The sequence below is a fragment of the Trichosurus vulpecula genome, chromosome 4 (genome assembly GCF_011100635.1).
Source record: "Trichosurus vulpecula isolate mTriVul1 chromosome 4, mTriVul1.pri, whole genome shotgun sequence".
Classification (NCBI taxonomy): Eukaryota; Metazoa; Chordata; class Mammalia; order Diprotodontia; family Phalangeridae; genus Trichosurus; species Trichosurus vulpecula.
The window spans coordinates 141,136,364-141,156,151 of record NC_050576.1 but is presented as its reverse complement, the minus strand read 5'-3'; the positions used below and the strand labels follow the sequence as shown (position 1 = coordinate 141,156,151).

General features: G+C 37.6%; 1 protein-coding gene across 1 annotated transcript in view; it reads left to right on the top strand.

Annotated features, from left to right (window-relative positions):
• The window catches only part of FMN2 (formin 2), a 478,670-nt gene that overhangs the window by 61,979 nt on the left and 396,903 nt on the right, over window positions 1–19,788 (top strand). The window contains exon 2 of the mRNA XM_036757134.1: window positions 2,413–2,579. Within this exon, the coding sequence (XP_036613029.1) occupies window positions 2,413–2,579 (167 nt within the window). The remainder of the gene's footprint in view (window positions 1–2,412; window positions 2,580–19,788) is intronic.

Genomic DNA, 19,788 nt, shown 5'->3' with positions numbered 1-19,788 from the left:
ACAGTCAATGGCAAGTGTAAAGAACTCATTATTTGATGAAAACTAGAAAGCAATCTGATAGAGAGGAGGCATAAATGAACATTTCACACCCTATGCCAAGCTAAGTTCAAATTGGGTGCATGATTTAGACATAAATAGTGATATCTTAAGTAAATCTATGGGAACATGAAAAAATGCTCTAAGTCACTATTGACTAAAGAAGTGCAAATTCACTCTAATGTAATACCTTACACCCATTGGATTGGCTAACATGATCAAAAAGAAGAATGACAAATGCTAGAGGGAATGTTTAAAAATAAGCACGCTGACGTGCTGTTGGCAGAGCTATAAATTGGTCCAGCCACTTGGGAGAACAATTTGGAACTGTGCTCAAAGGGCTATAAAACTGTGCATACCATTGACCCAGAAATACCACTTCCATGTCTCTGTAGTCCCCAAAGACCAAAAAAGTGGTAGAGGGGGTGCTCACATATACAAAAAATATTTATAACAGTGCATTTGTGATGGCAAAGAATTGGAAACTAAGGGTGTACTCATTAACTGGGGAATGGCTAAACAAATTGTGGTACATGGTTGTGATAGAATACTATTGTGCCAGGAAGACCTAGATGAACTGATGCAAAGTGAAATGAGCAGAACTAAAGCTTTGTACACAATAACAACAATATTGTAATGGTAATCAACTATGAAAGACTCAGCTATTCTGATCAAGACAATGATCCAACACAATTCCAAAAGATTCATGATTTTAAAAAAATGTATCTTCCTCTAGAGAGAGAACTAGTCACTCTGAATGAAGATTGGAACAATTTTTCCCTTATTTATTGTTCTTGCTTTTTTCCCCCATAATGTGTCTAATGTGGAAATGTTTTGCATGACTTTATATATATAATGGATATTGTATTTCTTGCCTTCTTAGTGGATGGAGGAGGGAAAAAGGGAGAGAGAAAATTTGGAACTGAAAATAAAAATTAAAAAGTAACATAATAAAAAGTTTAAAAAAAGTAAAAATGAAACATTTAATGCACAAGAGAGAACAAGAATGGAAGTGGATGATTAGTACTTAAGTCTAACTGGAAAATAGACCTTGGAAAAGGAAGCAGTGTAATAAAAGTCCAGAAAGGGAGATTGGGGATGGCTTGAATGACAAGATAATAAGGACATTATACTTCACTTAGAAATAGGAAACCATTAAAGTTTTGTGAGCATAGAAGTAATAGTTATCAATGTGAAGAATGTATAAGAGAGAAAGCTGCAGAAAAGCAAAGTTAGGCAGCTGTTAAGATTGTTCCGTATTTAGTAAATCTATTTTGTGGGTATGTAAACAATGTTAATGAAAATTAATTTAACATTGTAAATTGCACTCAATTTCACACAGAGAATCCTAAATATTCTTCTTTATATATCTTCCTGAAGCTTTTTCTTCCCATTCTTAAACAGCTCTCAGGTAATTTTCTATGATAGTTGGCCTGTTCTATTTACTTCTTCATTTTCCATCATTTATGGTCTCTTCATAGTAAATAGGCTGTGACCTTAGCTTTCTAACTACTTTTTAATCAGCTCAGGGATTCCATAATACAGGCACAATGGTTATACAGTTAACACAATCTCCTGTATAACCTATCCTACACAGGATCAGTAAGACTAGATGAGTTTTCTGAAAAAGTATTTCCATTTTCTCTAAAACTAATTGAGAGCTCAGAGTGTGATGGAGTGGGGAAGACAATTGGATTTGGAATTAGAGGGGTTGGATTGAATTGTGGCTCTGCAACTTACTACCTTTGTTACCTGGGGATTCATTTAATGTCTTTGAGGTGGAGTTTCCTCTTCTTTCAAATGAAAGGGTTGGACTAAATGACCCTTTTAACCCCTTTCAATTCTAAATCTATGAGCCTACTCTTCTGCCTCATTTTTTTTTAGTGGCAGAGTTTGCTGCATTGGGGCTGACTACCCAGATCTCCTGAATCACAGAAGATCAGGGACCTTTCTAATACACCTCTCTGTTGTGAGTACATTTCTTTGGGTTTTTCTAAAGGAAATAAGCAAAGCCCTATCATCAATTCTCCTCCCTCCTTTTCTCTTTACCCCTCCTTCCTTCCCTCCCTTCCTTCCACCTATCACTCTTTGAAGCTAGAAGGATCTAGTCCATAACTTTTCCAGTTCAGCCTCTTCTAGTACAAGTGACTAATTTTATTGGGCAAATCTTGTGACCACTCTTTCTCCAGGCCACAAAATTTCTAAGGAGTTTGACAGCTTCCTTTCCAGCCCAGTTATTGCCTGCCACCTCATAGGGTAGTCTTAGTAACCCTGTTGCTCCTGGTGATTACCTTTGGTGCTTCTCCATTGGGAATATTCTGAAAAAAAGTGATCAGCAAGCCCTCTCCTAATTACTATATTTCATAATCTTGACAGGGCGCACTCTGTTGGAAAAGCTGTTTAGCCAGCAAGAGAACGCACCACCAGAAGAAGCGGAGAAATTTTGTTCTCGGATTATTGCGATGGGTCTTCTACTTCCTTTCAGCGACTGCTTCAGGGAGCAGTGTAACCAGAGTGCCCAGCAAAGCTCAGCTCCATTTGATGTAAGTCATGGAATATATCCGTGCTTGTATTCCAGGCTGCAGGAATGGTATCTTTGATCACTCTCTAATCACCCTATATACTCTGAAACAGAACATCATACATGCTGCCCTTCCCCATTGGCTCTCAGTAGGTTTTCTCGAATGAACTCAGTATGTTTCAGGTTTTCACATTTTTTTCACCTTTATAATTGCTTTTAATCTGTCAAACTTCCCTTGCTTAGCGCATAGTTATAGTGACTATTTTCTAGCCTGCATCTCAATCATTGATGAGTATATTGTCCAGATAAGTCATCTTCCCTGGCTTTGCAGATACTTAGATACACATTCTTCCAGCTGCATATTAGCATATTATATCCTTCCTATGATTCAGCTGATGCTATTCCACAGGGTAAGACTATTGTTCCCACTGGGCCTGGGTTTCCATGAACCCTTGGATACTACATCAATATATTTCATAACTCATTTATGTATTTAAATAATCACATGAAGCTTCGTTGTTTCCTACCCACTGCTAATCAAGACAGTTAATGCCCCAGGAAAGCAATTCAAAAGGCATGGTCATCATTATTAACAACATCCGCACGAATGGATTGTTTTAAAGAAAAAAAATCACCCATCTTTCTTAGAGGTATGTGGTTTGTATGGGTTATTGGCTTCAATGTGATCACATTTGAGAACAAATGTGTAAGAATTCCTGTCAGAAATGGGCTAGTGGATAATCGACTCAGCTAGATAGGGCTCAGTGCTATAAAGGACAAAATCATGGCATTAATTTCATATTTAATTCCAAGACCGTCTGCCCTGCTAACCTAGTCACTGTCTCTCAAAGGTGGGTATGCTCTTTGTTAGTAGTAATGAGTTTAGAAAGAAATGTGTACCTCTTGGAGGGAGAAGTGTTATGGAATAAAAGGAAATGTGTTTGTTTCTTTTTTCCTCCCCCCACCCACCAGGCCACAGAAATCCTTGTTCTTGCTCAATTTCTGTTCAGAACTTGTACTAAAATTGGGTCAGTGGCTGAACAGGCTATTTTGTCACCTTCTGGCTACTTTCCTTCTGAGAGAAGTTTCCCTTGGATGTTCAGTAACTTGTGAAGCCTTCTTCTCAAGGCTGTTCTTTTGTCTCTCTTCAAAGCTTGTAAGTGTTCTTTTTGTACACGGACATGTCAGCTGACCACTGCTGGCTGGGTTTGTTCAGCACCATAAAAATAGATCCCCTCGCCTATAGGAGCAGTGGGATAAATCTGAGCCTTTCTCCTCTGTCTCCTCTGACAGAGGTGTGAGTCATCGTGGAGACGGAACTTGAGGAGCATAATAAGCAGGGTGAAGACAGTGTTTATTTCCTCTCCCTCAGAGTTTTGAAGCTTTTAAAGCCAATCACTAAAAGAAATAGAATCTTGGCAAGTCAGGAGAGACCTCTGATAAACACAACTGCAGCAAGCTGTTGTTTATAGCCCATGTTCGGCACCTGCCTTTGCTTGAGTCTCTATTCCCAAGCCAATTTATGCTCTTTAACATGAAGCTCAGAAGCAAATAACATGAAGGAACAGGGGGTGGGGTGGGAAAGAGGAGGTAACCAGAAAAGAGTAATTGTATCCTTTACAACTATTTCTTAATTTTATTTATTTGTTTCAGAAGACAGCCTCCTCCCCAACCTCTCAATACTACTCCCCATCTAGCCACATATTGGTTCAGTGTGAGACTATATGCCTGCCTTTGGGCCAGCTTTGCTCATTTGGAAGAGGCTCATCACCATGTTGTTCATAGGGTGATGAACTTTTCAGGCATGGCAACTCTCCATCTACTAAGTTATGGAGGGGTTGTAATCTGTGCTGCAATACCCACACCAAGGAAATTATAGATACTTGAAGTATCTACTTGGGGAGACTAGTTTCTTTTACTCCGTTGATGATGCTAGAGTGAAGTTCTGCCAAAAAAAAGTCATTCTGGTGTTTTAGGGAAGAATTTTTTTCAAGGAAGGACTCAGTTTCCCATTTTTCTCCCACTTTTTAGGAAAGAATGCCCTGCTCTTTTTTCTCACCCTTCTCCTCAAAAAACAAACAAAAATATCCCAAATGAGAAAAAAATTGAAAATGAGGAAAAAAAAAAACCATGGGCTCAAAATAAGAAATAAAGAAAGCAAAGCTTTAATAAGCCTCTGTACAACTTTGGCTGTTAGGAATGAAAAGACAGGCCATTCAAAGAAGTTTGTACTTTGTTCAAAGAAACACTAGAAGTTCAGGGGTTCTGAGATTGTCATGGTGGGGACTAGTATGGAATATATATCCGTTGTCAATGAAGGAAAAAATTTTATCCATGTTACCAAATAGCTGTTGAGAGGACATCTGACCACCTCTATTTACACAGCTAAGAGAGTCAGTCACTTATGGGATTAAGAAAATGGCTGCAGTTCTTCCTTTTCCTTGGTATTCTTTCATAGCAATGTTAATTTCTTTTCCATTTTGCTTCTCCTAAATCTTCTCAAAAATATTTAAGGCAAATATTTGGAAAAACCAAACACTTGCCTTATGATTTCTGAGTTTATGGTCATTTGTCATAGCTTAGATGTATAGTTTATTCAGTAGACTGACTCTTTCAAATACTCATGTTTACAAAAATCACAGACTTCCTTTTCTGTTTATGACCTGTGATTGGAAACATGAGAAATGTCCCTTTCTTCTCTACCAATGAAAACCTTTTCTTAATTTTCCAAATTGTAAAAGAAATTGCTAAGAACTCTTGCTAGGACTTATTAGGAGCCTAATAAATGCTTCTTGGTTTATCACAACTCATTTCAGGAGCAGGAAAAAAATAATGCCTATGATACATTAGAAAGGAGTGCCTTTTCAGCTAAATGAAACTGTGTTAATTTTCTAGAAGCCACTAAATTTGTTAACCATAAATTATATCAGTGACTAGAAAGGAGAGTCAGAAAATAAAGACCCAAAAGTAAGACATAAAGCACAATCCCATAATTGATATTCTTTTAAAGCATTACTGTTGTTTAATGCTGTTAATTTATTGTTTTATCCAATCTCTTTGTTACATCCTTCCTTTTTATGTCATTGGTAGAATTTCTTCTTCTTTTTAATATAATTGTCGTATAGAATTCCCTAACTCCCTCATGATATTAAACTCCAAAATAAAAGTGGTTCAAAGCTAGCAGGAGAAAAGTCTGGGATATTGCCATTGTGGACTTTGCAGCTTATACAACAAAGTTATAGGCCATGGGAGGTATTTTATGGCCTGTCAGGGAAGGGAAGTTTTTTGAAAACTGTTGCAGGCAGCCTTTCTCACTTAGCATCATGAATATGAAGTGGTTTGCAAGCCCTAAAGCACTATATAAACGTGAGCTATAATTTAATCATTATTTTTCTGGAAAACCTGCTTTCTCTCCTAACTTCTTTATTTCTGACAGGGTACCATCATTCACCCAAGCAACAAGCAATTATTAATCACCAGGGTTGGTGATAGACAGTAAGGATACAAAGATAGAAGCAAAATATTTTCTGCCCTCGAGGACCTTAGACTGTATCATAGGAAATAGCATGTATAAAAAGATGTAGGAAGCTGACATTTTCTTAATTTACTTGTAATTTATATTATAATATTTTACTCCTACAATTATAATGTATTATATACACCTGTATGTGTATACTTGTCATGTTTATAATATTACACTTACAGTATGTTATATATTATAATGGATTATATTATAGTGTATTGGAATCTATTATTAGGACAGATTCCAATATATTATGCTTATGTTATTATAAGTAATTATAACTATTATACTATGTTTTAACAATATACATATATATAAACTCTCTCTCTCTGGGTGTGTGTGCGTGCGTGTGTGTGTGTGTGTGTGTGTGTGTGTGTGTATTTAAAGTTAATAGTCTATAAGCACAGAGACTGGTGTGAAAAAGGAAGGATATAGATATAGGTCAAGGAGAAAACATCTGCAGTTTGAATCAACTGAGCCAGTAGCTAGAAGACTAGAGATGGAGCAAGACAGCTGGCTTCCATCCTCAATTATTCTATGTAATTAGATTTGCTGCCTATCCATATTGACTGAGATTTCAATATAATATGAGATTCCAATATTGCATAATTATATTTCATTATATAGTTTATGTGTAATATAATATATTATAAAATCATATAATTGTTATTGGAATATATCCTAATATAATGCCTACTGATATACTTATGCTCATGCTACTGTGAGTTCCTCTGTTTTGGCCTTTTTTTTGTATCCCTAGTGCCTAGCTTGGTGCCTAGCACATTGTAGGTACTTCACAAATACTTGTTGACCTTACAAGATGATTTTGGGGAGGGTGCAGCACTAAGAGATCAGGAAAGGCTTCACATGGAAGGTGTCCTGTAAACTGAATCTGGAAGGAAACTTGTGATTCTCAAAGGCAGAGGCGAGGAAGGAGTTCCCTTGAGACATAGGGAGGGGAAGGGCATAAGGGAGGTGGGGAAGGGCAGGAGGGAGGCAGGGCAAGCAGCATGTTGAAAGGTATGGAAACAGGAAGTAGACTGTCAGATATGAAGAACATCAACAAAAAGCCAGTTTGAGCCATGGTCCATAGAGTGAATGAAGGCGAGTAATGTGTAACAAGGCTTAAAACCGAGGCTGGGTCTAGGTTGTTAGGGGTTTTAAATACCAAACAAAGGGTTAATATTTGATCCTGTGGTAACAGGGAGTCACAGACATTTATTGAGCAGGGGAGTGACCTTGTCAGATTTGTGCTTTAGGAGAATCACTCTGGCAGCTGTGTGGAGGATGTTATGAGAAGGGAGAAAGATTTAGGTAGGGGGTGTGTTTAGGAGGCCATGGTAATAATCTAGGTGAGAGTTGATAAGCGACTGAATGAGTAGAGGGTGAATGTGAAAAATATCGTAGAAGCAGACGATTGTTTGGTTATGTGGGTAGATAAGGAATTAAGAGTTAAGAATGACTCATTACATTGTGAATATGGGGAACCAAGAGGATGGTGTCCTCAACAGAAAAAAGGAAACTGGGAAGCTATATTGGGATATGTATGGGGGAATAATGAGTTGTTTTGAATATATTGATTTTGAGATGCTTAAAAGATATAAAATTTGAAACGTTAAATAGGCTGTTATTGAAGGACCAGAGGTCAGCATAGACTACAAGGGCTGGATACATTAATACGGGAGTCATCTGCAAAGAGGTGATAATTAAATCTATGGAAGGCGATGAGAATGCCAAATCAGAGACAGAAGAGAAAAAGAATCAGGAAAGAACCTTCAGTTACACACCCACAGTTAAACAACACAATACAGCTGGTGATCATGCAAAAGAAGGGCAAGGAAAAAGAAATACACATTGATATAGTGCTTACTGTGAGTCAGGCATTGTGCTACGAGCTTTACAAATATCTCATCAGACAGGTAGGAAAAGAACCTAGAGTAGCAGTATCACAAAAACTCAGGTAAGAGAGAGTATCCAGGAGGAGAAAAGTGGTCAACAGTGTCAAATGATGCATAGCAGGAGTCAAGAAGGATCTTTGTAAAATGCACTATCTCCCTATCAATTGGTTCCTTCTCTGATGCCTCCATACAGACTCCCAACCTTGAAAAAATCTCACTAAACTGTACCATCCAATCAAACTGTCACACAAGAGATGAAACTATCATGCAAGAATGAAACTCCTGGAAAGGAAGAAAAAAAGCTGCCCATATCTGTTGCCCACCTTTGTCTCTTCTCACTTTATGACCTTTAGCAAACTGGTTTCCAACTTTATCGCCCAAGTGAAATTGCTCTCTTCAAAGTGATCTCTTAATTGGCAGATCTGAAGGTATTTTCTCAGTCCTCATCTCTCTTGATCTCCCTGCAGAATTCAGTACTGTTGACTGCCTTTGCCTCCCAGGTAGTCTCTTCTCTTTGAGGTTTTATGACATTGTTCTCCCTTGGTTCTCCTAATATTTTGTTGACCCTTACTTTTCAGTTTCCTTTGCTGGGTCATCATAGATCTTGCATCGTACAACAATGGATATACCAAAACAATCTGTCTTGTGTCATCTTCTTTCTACACATTTAATTATCATCTATTCAAATGATTCATAGATCTATACATTCAGCTCTAGTTTCTATACTGTGCTTCAGTCCCATCTCCAAAAACTGCCTAGTGGAATTTTATACTGGATATTCCACAAATATTTCAAACTCAACGTGTATCAAACTAAATTCATTATCTGCCCCTTCAACACAACCCTCTTTTGACCTTACTCTGCATTTCTAATCAATTATCAATTCTTATTGAGTCTTTTTCCATAACGTCTCTTGCATCCACCTGTTTCCATTCACAAAACCACCACACTAGTTCAGGACTTCCTTAACTCTTAACTGGGCTATTTCAATAGCTTCCTAATTAATGTCTTCCTCTACTCCAATTCATCCTCTACAAGATGCCAAAGTTACTTTTCCAAAAACATCAAGACAGACCATATCACTCACTCAATAAACTTCAATGGCTCTCCATCATCTCTGGAACAAATATAAACTGTTGATTATTCAAAGTTCTTCAAAACCTGGCCCCAATTTTTTCTTTCTAGCCTTAGTACACATTATTCCTTCTGTCATACTCCATGGCTGACTTTCTTAACCTGGGATCCTGAACTTTTTTTTTAATTTAAGTTTTGACTACTGTATTTCGATATAGTTGATTTCCTCTGTAATCCTATGTATTTTACTTTGTTCATTTAAGAACATTCCAATAAGGGGTCCATAGTCTTCACCACACTTTTAAAGGGATCCATGACAGAAAAGGTTAAGAACCTCCATCTTAGTACTTAGCAAATACAGTTGGTTAATATAGGAGGCTTTCCAACTCCCCACCCTGAACGCAAGCTTATTCAGTGCTTTATCAACTTTCCAGATGAAGGACCCCCTCAAGATCATTCTCCCTCCAATATTTCATAGTCTCAGGTTCTTTCTCTTCAGTCACTCTTTTATCCTGGGTCTTTTCTCAACAGGTCCCCTCACTATACTCTGTCTGAATTTGTCTTAAGTTGATTTAAGGGTGCTTTTTTGTCCAACTGTCAAAATTGCCCTTTATGTGCTTGAAAATATCAACTACCCTGAGGGTTTAATTTCATTTCCTTTTTAAAAATTAACATTTTGAAAACTGAGAGAAAACCTGGTGATCTTTTATTACCTGTACAACTTAAATAATTCAGGTCAGAGATGATAAAAGAGCAACATTAATGAATTTCTCAGGTAAAATTGGATTTTCCCCCATATGTACTTTAATCTTTAATTCAAATTGTACATATGGGATACGTAGTATGTCTCAAGAGCACAACATTACACTTAGTTACTGCATTTTTTCCTTTACTCAACTTGCATTTTTTTTGGAAGAAAGCCATTGGTTGCACTTGGAAATGAGTTTCACGAAAAAATAAAGAGAAGGGAAAAGGGTATTTTACAAGGGGGAGGGAGAGAGTCCCGCGATTTTTTAAAAGTAACTTACTGGACTTTTGATTGGGTTTATAAATGTATGTTGATAAGGGCAGTAACATAGGCATCTGATAAGAATGTAAACCTCTTGAGGGAAGAGACAGCTTCATTTCTGTCTTTGTCTTCCAGTGCCTAGTGGACTACACAATAGGTGTCTAAAATTCTTAGTACTTAACTGATATCTCCATTTTTAAAATTAGGTAGATTGGTTCCATTTCAGATAAGGAAAAGTTTCTTCTCTTTGAAATGGTTGGAGCCAAGTCAGTTAAACCATTAAAGTTGAACCAGTTAAAGACAAATTGAACTTTTTTTGCCTATAATCCTTGTATCTTCATTTCAGGTAAGGATTAGGGGATTATAAAGAAACTAGAAGGCTCTAAATTACCCAGGCTGGAAACCTAGATGTCATTTTTGTTTCCTCATTCTTTCTTATGCCCCTTATAAGCTATATATTATCAGGTCCTGTGGATTTTCAGAACATCTGCTTTGTAACATCGACCACTTTCTTTCTTCCTCTACCACCACTCTGGTATAGGCCCTCATCTTACCTGGACAATTGCAATACTCTACTGTTTAGTCTCCTGGACTCAGGTTTCTCCTGGAGCCCATCTTCCACTCAGTTGTCAAATTAATCTTCATAATCTGACCATATCACCCTTTCTCCCTGCCCCCTCCATCCAACAAACTCCAGTGGCTCTCTGGCAGGTAAAATATAAAACCCTCTCCGTTGGCATTCACAGTCCTTCACAGCCTGCAAGCCCTCTACCTCCTACTTTTCTGGTCTTCTTCCGTTTTACTTATGACTTCAGAATGTATGATCCAGTGAAACTGGCCTCCTTCTTACTACATGAAACTCCATCTCCTGACTCCAGACATTTTCACTAGCTATCTCTCCTGTCTATAATTCTCTTCCTCCTCATCTCTGCTTCTCAGCTTCCTTCATATCCCAGCTAAAAATCTCATCTTCTACAAGAAGTTTTTACTGATCCCCCTTAATGCTAGTGCCTTTCCTCTATGATTATGAATGTTTTATCTTGTATTTATATGGTTTTGCTTAGCTGTTTGCATGTTGTACTCCTCACATGACTATGAGTTCCTTCAGAGAAAGTATAATCCTTTGCTTTTCTTTGTACTCTGAATGTTTGCTTGCGCATAGTAGATAATAAATATTTATTGACTGGTTGATTGTTGTTGAGATTCTAACTGGAAAGGGAATTTAGGGAACTTTTTTTGGAGGGGGGAAAGCAGGGCAATTGGGGTTAAGTGACTTGCCCAAGGTTACACAGCCAGTAAGTGTTTCAAGTGTCTGAGGCCACATTAGAACTCAGGTCCCCCTGACTCCAGGGCCGCTGCTCTACTCACTGTTTCACCTAGCTGCCCCAATTTAGGGAACTTTTAACATATACTGTGCGTTCATAGAAGGAAAATAATGTGGAATTCCTGAAGAAAGAATAGTAAATATGGAAATTGGCCTTCCAGGAAAAATTGGAAAAGAGGAATAAGATAAAATGTGTTGATGAAAGCTTATGTTTATAGTGCATTTCAGTTACTGTCTTACAATAGAATAGTGATCAAAGGGGCTGTCGCACTGACTCATTCTTGTTTTTTTTCAATGTTGATATTAAATGATGGGTATTATTGTTGGGACTGTGTCTTCCTCTTCTTTGACAACTCATCAACAGTTAGCATAGTTCCTAGCATATAGCATGCTTTCAATGAATACCTGTTGATTGATTTAAAAAAGAGAAAGCTGGGTAAAATCCAGCTGGATAGAATTATGAAAGGAGAGGTAGCAATCAGAGAAATTGATTAAAAGACTGAGGAAGAGAGGAAGCTAAGTCAGGGTAGATGCTAAGGGCCTGTAGCTCAGTTTAGTCAAGTGCCTGTTAGGAAAACAGTTTTGACCTAAGATTGGGGAAGCTGCACCTTCTATCAAATAGGAAAAGACCAATCCTTTCCTAAACATCTACAATATCTCTGAGAAGTTGTCATTCAATATGTTCGAAGGCTTCTCAAGTGATGGTAAGCCCACTCCCAAGGTAATACATTGTACTTTTTCACAATTCTGCTGGTTAGAGGAGTTTTTCCCTACATAAAGCTTGAAACCTATGTTGTAACTTCTATTTGTTGTTCCTGCTCACTGGTTCCAAATAAAACAAATACCTCTCTCCCATGACAGCCTAATAATGAAAGACAGTGACCCCTAAGTGTTGGGGCTAGACTCTTGGAAGAGCATGATTAATGTCAAAAATAAGTTAGGTGAGTACCATCAGATTATGGTTTCATAACTTTTCATGAAAATATTTACTTTGGATCTCAAAGTTCTTTCTCAGGGTAACACCATTAATTGTATAACAGAATAAATTTTGAGTATGCTGTACTACTCCAGGCTTGATGGGAGAAGGTTACCACTGGTAAAATGGAAGGGGAGAGAGAGAGAGAGAGAGACAGAGAGAGAGAGGGAGAGAGGCAGAGATACAGAGAGAGAGAGAGACAGAGAGAGAGACAGAGAGAGAGATGGAGAGACAGAGAGACAGAGACACACAGAGAGAGGAGAGAGAACAGAAAAAGGAAAGAAAGTAAGTCTCTGATCCCTTGAGTATAGCAGAAAGTTTCCTAAAATAAGCACTAAGAGAAACTGTCTTTAGTAGTATTTTTTTTAATCCGGGTGCCAAGTTAATATGTATCAGCTAGAATATGAAATCATGAAAGGTCTTGAAATAGCTTCCCATGATTGGTATGTGGGAGAAAACTGTTAGGGCCTCTTGTTCCACATCATTGTGTCCAGGGGGCCAATACTGCTATTTGATCTCATCTAATCCGGAGTGGTAAAGGTAGGGCGTGTGATAAAATAGCGGGATATAATAACTTCTAGAATCCTTTTCTCCTTAGCCATGATATTATAAATGAAGATTGATTATACCCAGGAAAAACCATGGGCTCGCTGTAGTATAATTGAGTCACTTTAATTGTTTTCCCCTTATTCTATATTGTTAGGAAAGAAATATCTCCTCTCTGAGTTCACGTGGTAAGTTAACTGCTGCCAAAATATATTTACCACAATGCAGAAATTATAGAGGCAAAAACCTAGGTTTAATCATTATGTTCAGACATAGGTTTAGGCCTCAGAGGAAACCTAAACCCTTTAGGATTCTCACAAGCCTTCTTATGGAAAATTATGTCAGAGTGATAGAAAGATAATTCTTTTATTTATTGAAATCTTATACATTCCTCTTAGGCCATAAAAGTTAAAGAAAAGAGAGAGCCTTAATCCCATACTTCCTTCAGGGTCATAAAAGTTGAACAAATTTAGTTAAATGGATTGGTGATCTCATACATCCCCTAAGGAAATAAAATTTATCAAACAAACTCTCTAGGTAAACTAAGTCAGGTTACAGATTGAACTACCTTTAGAGGGTTCACAAAATGGCTTGATTGAGGGGGAATATTTACATCTCACCAAGGAGTCAGGGACAAATGAGATTCTTCCCCTAGGTTTTATCTAAGGGATCTTTAAGGCTGTAAGGAAATTTTCAAATTTTGGTCAGGTAAGGGTAATATTAACCAAAAGTTGCAGGAGGAATAAAAGGAGATCAAAAATTCTCATAACACTATCCTTTGACAAAACAACAAATTCCTTAGGAAGAGCCATAGAGAGTTACAAGTCCTCTGGAGATTGGAGTTTTGAGAAGATCTTTGCCCTGGAGGTTAGAGAAATGCTCTCAGCTTTTTTCCCCCTCCTCTCAAAGGATATTGCTGCTTTTGGAATTCTCAGGGGTTATATACTAACAGACTTATCTGATGAAAGGTGTTTTGTGGTGGCCGTGTGTGTGTGTGTGTGTGTGTGTGTGTGTGTGTGTGTGTGTGAGAGCGAGAGCGAGAGCGAGAGCGAGAGAGAGAGAGAGAGAGAGAGAGAGAGAGAGAGAGAGAGACTGAGAGACTGAGGAAGTGCTTAGCTGAGAAAAATTTAATTGGTTTCCAGGCAGTTCACAGAATTGCCTAGAAATGCTATTCAGTGAAGTAAGTTAATTCTACATTTTGGTACTTACAAGAATTCCCCCCTCCCCTTTTCCTTCTTAAACATTTTCATTGTTCTCATTAGAAGGAAAGGAGATGTGAAATGCCTTTATATCTTCAAGAAGATCTAAAAATTGTACCTTTTAAGAGGTGTTTTAAATACTTTCCTCCAACATTTTATCGTCCTTCATTTGTATGCCTAAAAAAATAAACAGGCTTTGTTCTCCTTTTCTGCTTGTCCCCTTTTCACTGCTATAAATGAGTCTCCCTGAAATCTTTCACTGAATGGAAAAGATTAATTAGAAAAAATCCTAAGTCACAGAAAATAGGGTTTAGAATACAATTCTATAATACAAGGTGATTTGCATGTGGCTCTAAGGATGTCTTTTCCAATTTGCATGACATAGCTAATTATCTATTTATGTACATTTTGTATGTTTGTGTACATTTATGACAGTGTTTCACCTACCAGTGTTGTGTTTACCAAGGATTTCTAACCTGATTTATGAGGAGTAGGGTGGGTACAAATGTCTTCCTTATATATGTGTAACATGGGACAATTTGCCATTGATATATTGTTGACCTCTACCTTGTCACTGCCCCCTAAGTACCATTGGGCCTCTCTACATGGCCTGCTTAGAAACTTCCTTTATGTATGACTCCACCATTAGTATGTGAGCTTCTTGAGAGTAAGAGCCATTTTGCTTTTCAATTTGCATCTGCAGGGCTTAGAACAGTACTTGGTATGTAGTATTTAATAAATACTTTGTCATTCATTCATTAGCTCATTACAGAATTGTGTTTCTAATGATGGATGTCTTTAGTGAAAAACACCTTTTGCATTTACCATTTGTTCTATCTCAGTGCTGTCACATCTCTTGATGGCAGAATTTAGGACTGGACTGGGCTAAGAAAGTAATGGAAAAGGACATTAGTAATGGGTACATCCACAAGGCACTGCTAAAAGTCCAGCAAATTTGTGGCAAATTTTAAGACAAATAGAACAGTCAGCCTTCCTTTAGAGAAGCATCATTTCAGTCTCCCAAAAAGATTCAAGTTTTATGTGGTGCCCTCTGCTGGCGACTTCAAATTCTGACTTTCCTTAAAAAGTAATTTCCAAATACTATTAACTGGGTCAAGAAAAATCTTAGCTAATAGAATTTCATTTATAAATGAAATCTAATAATTTTATAATATTAAATTTCTTACCAGTAAAGTAACTGAAAAACAAATGCAACTTTTTAGTCATTGGAAAGAAAATAGTATTGCTGATATTTTATTCTTTGTGTGTGTGTGTGTGTGTGTGTGTATATACACACACCAATAAAAAGCTCATTTTTGTTATCTGTAATATACACATTATATAACAGAATGCTTTCTATATTATTTGTTATCTATGCAATATATAACATAAAATAAAGCTGATCTATATGTTAATTGAAAAACAAATGCAATTACTTTATTCATTGGAAAGGAAATAGTATTGCTGGTATTCTTTGTTTATATGTAGTATATGTCATTAAATTTTATATAAAATATAAATATTGCATAATATATAATATGCTTTATATATTATTTATTTATGCCATATGTAATGTATAATTAAACATGCCTGATCTGTTATATATAACATGTTATATAATGTTATAGATGTATTATTATTTATTCATTGTACATAATTCGAATGTTATATCAGCTCTAAATTTTGATAGCTATAAAATAGATAGCTAGATTACTACTTATGAAAACAGAGGAATGCCTATATGCTCAAGGTCATAATTGCATGATCTATCTAGATATAAATAATGGCTCATGATGGCATAGCACCAGAACTGGATGAAGGGATTTGTCAGGATTCTTATATCACAGAGCTTTCTTATATAATGTTTCAAGAATTTTAATTTTTGCCTTTAAATAATTCTGGGGCTATAATGATTCCAAAATATCAGAAAAAAAACAACAGATCCCCTTTCCATTACGTCACTTCAAAGTCAGTATTACTGGAAATATGTTGTTTGTGATGCAGTCCAGCATAGTTTGAAAGAATATTGCACTTGGAGTCATAAGACATGAGGTTAGACGTCATCTCATTCACTCAGCTAGTTGTGTGGCTATTGGCAAGTTGCTTGAGCGTCACTCTCCTCCTGAAATAGTAATAATGATAAGAATAATATTTACCTTGAAGGCTTGGGTTGGGCAAAGTGCTTTGTAAGCCTGAAAGTGCTATATAAACATCAGTTATTATGCATATTGTTTTGGTGTTAATTATGCACACATAGAACAGAAAGACTGTTTCACGTAAAGCTTGCATATATTTTTTTTAAAAAAAGTGTTAAAAACCAATATTGCTGCCCTGATTGAGAATTTTTTACAATGGATCTATTTCTGGTTAAAACACTTTATCTATACAGCTCCCAATTTTGGTAATGCCCTCTGAGCCACTTGAGATTATTTATTGATACTACTAACACCTAATGCTCACTTCCTCAGGAAACTTCAGGCTTCCATTTAGCACCAGTGGAAGACAGAAACGCAGCATACCTCGAAAAAGCAGTGTATTAGTTGGGAATACAAAATAACCCGAAAGCTAATAGCAAGTTCACGTGTGATTTCCGTGGAAGAAGGGAAAAGATTCAGAGATCACGTGAATAATTATAGTAAGTGAAGGGCTAAGAACCTATTCAAATAGAATTCAGCGAGTCTTTCCTCTCCATCTAGCCTTGCAGGCAACTGAACTGTGATTGGTTATTTAAAAAAAAAATCCCGTTCTAAGTTTTCATTGGCTATGAGTGAGAAGGAGCTATTTGGAGCAAGAATCCAGATCCAGGAGAAAAATAATTTACTCGTATGCGGTAGGGTAAGGTGGGTTAGCAACAGGGAACCTCTTAGTTAAAGTAAGGAGTTTGCTTAATTATGATCACATTTACGCTTTTGCCAATTTTTTTTTTTTTTAAGATGGAGGCGATTTAGGGACTGTGCGCGCACCAGAAGTGAATAGTGTGGGAAGAGTAACCGATTTCTGGTCCTTGGGAGGCCGAGGGACGTAGAATTTTATCATCTTTCAGTTCTGAGTTCTGTGTTCTGGTTCTATTCCTTTGGTGACGCTCGGAGGTTTTCTCTCTCCATAGTTTCTCTTCTCTCCTGTTCGCCTTTCCCCATCCCCTTTCCCTCTTTCCCTCCTTTTTCCCCTCCCCACCGTTTACTTTTCCCTTCTGTCTCCTCCTTTCCTCCCTCCTTTCCCTTTCCTTCTTCCCAGTCTCTTCCTTTCCTCTCCAGAAGAGGAGCAGCACAGGTCACCACCTCAGGCTATCATGTCTGCCCCTGCCGGCTTTCCTCAAACATCCAAGAACACCAAGACGCTGACCAAACATGATGGAGCCTCCAAGGAAGGAGTAGACACACACTCTGATGGAGCCCACGCACTTCCCTGCCAGACCCCTTCTTCCAATCTGTTGCCATTTCCACCTACACATGAATTACAATCTCGAAACTGTGTTCCTCCTTCTGGATGCCACTCCCCAGGGCCTGAGAAAGGAATCACCTTGGCTTTGGATAGCTTTGATTGTCATCCTAGTGACCCCACAAATGCTGTGACTCTTGCTGCTAATCCTGGCAATAGGAACATTCAAGCAGAATCCCAGCAGGTAGACAACAAAGGCTCTCCTGGTTCTCACAGTTTACAGAGGGCCACAGAATCTTTCCCAAACATCCTTCCATCTTCAACAAGCCATTTTCATAATGGTGTGTCTCAATTATACACTTTGTTTGGCAATCATCACAGTTGTCCAGTTGGGCACACCAGCACCTCTTCAACTGTTTCTCCAAGATTTTCCCCTCCTCCTGGCCATCGTGCCAGATCTCCTACTTCCAGTGCTGTGAGTCGAAGCGTTTCCTATCCTGTAGTACCTTCTAGTGACTCCTGTGGCACTGTGTTCACCTCACAGAGCACCCCAGCTATTAGACAACTTAGAGATAGTTGCTCTTCTGGGCAAAGCACCTGCCAGCTATCCACAGCAGTCAGAGCAGGGGCCTCTCTGATACTGTCTTACGACCTTAATTCCAAGGCAGTAAGTCAGCCCAAGGTAATCCTAGATAAGACTACACAGGATTCCTGATTATGGCAGTTAACTCAACTAAGACCTGGGCAAATTGTTCAGTCTGTTCTGTAAAATAAAACATTCAGCTTTCTGAGCCTAGCCTAGAAGTTTCGACAATTTCCTTGAGGAGCCATTTCAGCAAGAATACAACTCGTGTGCAAGAACACCATTGGAGCCTGTGACCTCAGTTATTGTCATCAGAGCTATCTGCTGCTTCTCACCTCTTCCAACACTTGCAACGCTTCTGTGTTCAGACATTAGGATGCCCCAAGAGGAGCTAACGTGCCCAATGATGTGTTTGGAATGTCGGGTTCACTCATAAAAATCTTCCAGGAAGATTAATCTTCAAGGAGACTTTTTGGATAGAATAAAGTGGTGTTCCCCTGCTGCTGGTCCATGGCAAAATTTTACTCCTCATAGCTCTTAATTCTTAAAATCTACACATATATAAACATGTCTCTTCTTGTTCCTCCTAGAAATTTGGGGTTCAGAATTGAAAAGAACCTAAAGTATTTAATCCAACCCTTCATTTTACATATAGATGAATAAACTGAAGCCCAGATTGTTGCCCAGGGCCCACAGAAGTTAAGTGCTAGAGCTTACATTTGATCCCAAGTCCTTCCTCTACATATTCCTTTGTCTTTCTTTTGTACTATATTACTGTGTTCTGTCCCCTCCCTCTTTCTTGTTTCCCTACCTCATGTTCGTCTGCTTCCATAGTCCTCTAGAATAGAAATGTGGGAGGAGAGAAAAGTCCCCAGTAGGGAATTTAGATATTTCACCTGGGATGAGAAACAGTGAAATAAAACAATTTATATGTAGCAGTGCATGAAAAAGCTTTTTATCAATACTTGAAAATTTATCACACAAATAATATTTATGGTTTTCAACAGAGATGAGAATCTTATTCATTTCTCAGCAGAGGAAAAGTATGCTTTGCTTTACGTTGACGTAATGTCACATACCTGTATAGAGTCTCACTGGACTCTGTAAACACAGTTTGCATTGTTATTACTTTGATACAAAGGTTATAATGTTAAGAGTTTATATTTCTCTAAGTATACAATGAGGGAGGTAGATGAAGTGATTTCCAAGGTGCCTTCCAAATCTAATATTCTATATTTTTAAAAAAATAGTAATTGCTGTGTGTGAATAAAAATAATATTGCCTGAATTAAGCAAGTGTATATGAATTAATACCAATTGCCATTTAATTGCATTTTAAGGTTTCTAAAACATGTATATGCATAATTTCATTTCATAATAGCACTTCAAAGTAGGTGCTACAGGTGGTATTATCTCCATTTTACAGATAGAAATACTGAGGATCAGCTTAGACATTAGACTAGTTTATGGTCACATAGCTATTAACTTCCAGAGGAAGGATTCAAATCCAATTTTAGAGCTTTTTTTAGTTGTTCTTGCAAGTTTATGAATAGCATTTTCATAAAGCAGTAGGTCATTTAAAAGTTCAATAGCAATCTAATGATATTGTAATTGGAACAATAAAATGATGCTTCATTAGTGAATTTGATAATGGTTTGTCCCTTTTTACTGTATAAAATCAAATTTCATTTCTCAGCTATGGGTCATCCACAGGTAAGCACT